Below are 1,151 nucleotides of genomic sequence, written 5' to 3' on the forward strand. Positions count from 1 at the left end.
TGTTAGGCAATCTCCTGTTTCCTCAGCTCCTCATGTGTGGCACCGGGCACATCGCTGTGCAGGACTTCCAGGCCCACGCCGTGGTCATCGGAGGATCCTGGCACTTCAGAGAGAAGGTGAGCATTGTGTGTGTGTGTGGTGAATCCCGTGACATTGTGTGTGTGTGTGGTGAATCTTGTCCGCCATCTTTGTTTTCCCTTCAGGTGATGAGCTGGTTCTGGGCCGTGGTCTCCAGTTTCACGCAGGAGGAGCTGGCCCGTCTACTGCAGTTCACCACGGGGTCCTCCCAAGGGAGGGGTTAGTCTCTACCCTTGTACACATCACATGTCCTCCCTCCTCACGTGTTTGTCTCGCAGTTTAGGGAACAGAGATTGGAAGGTGGAAGTGAAACTTTGGTGGGTTGGAGGCGCACAGGGCGGGGGAAGGGTTCTCTGGGTGATGGGTGACCTGCGGGCGATGACTCATCATGTGATCTCTCTCTCTGCAGCTTCAATCAGCTGTGTCTGCCCACCTACGACTCGTACGAGGAGATGCACCGCATGCTGAAGCTCGCCATCAGCGAGGGCTGTGAAGGGTTCGGGATGGTCTGATCGCCCACATTGGGGTTCGGCGACTACAAGCACAATGCCCCCCCCCCCCCGATCACATGACACGGACACGCGGCTCGGATAGAATACTTTTATTGGCTGCGGAAATGTTAATCAGAAGATTTTGATTCAAAGTTTTTTTTTTCAATAAAAATTTACCAGGAAAATGATTTTGTAAATTGTTATAACTGCACGGCAGTCAGAGGGCGGCGAGTACCGGACACTAGAGGGTTAGGAGGCAGCAAATGGCGCTGCGGCGACCCGCGTTCAGCCGTCCACGATCTGCACCGGGATCTTCCAGCAGAAGAGATTCTTGTTGTCTGAATCGCGCAGCTCCCATTCCACCACCAGCTTCATCTGCGGGGACACAACCACAGCTCAGCTACGGGGGTCATGTGACCACAAAATGGCCGTCACCCCCCATTCTACCGGATGCTTGGAATGTACAGAATGCGCCCGGAGTGGGGGGCGGGGCCTATGGAGGTGAACATGAGGCAAGTGCTGCATACGCATGAGGAAATGTGCCAATGGGGACCGTTCTCCATGCCGTACGCAACGCCCGGG

General features: G+C 55.3%; 2 protein-coding genes across 2 annotated transcripts in view; one reads left to right on the forward strand and one right to left on the reverse strand.

The window, feature by feature from the left end:
- Positions 1–306, forward strand: part of AREL1 (apoptosis resistant E3 ubiquitin protein ligase 1) — a 14,581-nt gene extending 14,275 nt beyond the window's left edge. The window contains exons 15-16 of the mRNA XM_018575517.1: positions 27–116; positions 204–306. Of these exons, the coding sequence (XP_018431019.1) occupies positions 27–116; positions 204–302 (189 nt within the window). The 3' untranslated portion in view covers positions 303–306. The remainder of the gene's footprint in view (positions 1–26; positions 117–203) is intronic.
- Positions 307–697: 391 nt separating this feature from the next.
- NPC2 (NPC intracellular cholesterol transporter 2) overlaps positions 698–1,151 on the reverse strand; it is a 1,275-nt gene continuing 821 nt past the window's right edge. The window contains exon 3 of the mRNA XM_018575515.1: positions 698–964. Coding sequence (XP_018431017.1) covers positions 855–964 — 110 coding nt within the window. The 3' untranslated portion in view covers positions 698–854. The remainder of the gene's footprint in view (positions 965–1,151) is intronic.

Source organism: Nanorana parkeri, unplaced genomic scaffold (assembly GCF_000935625.1).
Source record: "Nanorana parkeri isolate BGI_ZX_2015 unplaced genomic scaffold, ASM93562v1 scaffold4052, whole genome shotgun sequence".
Lineage (NCBI taxonomy): Eukaryota > Metazoa > Chordata > Amphibia > Anura > Dicroglossidae > Nanorana > Nanorana parkeri.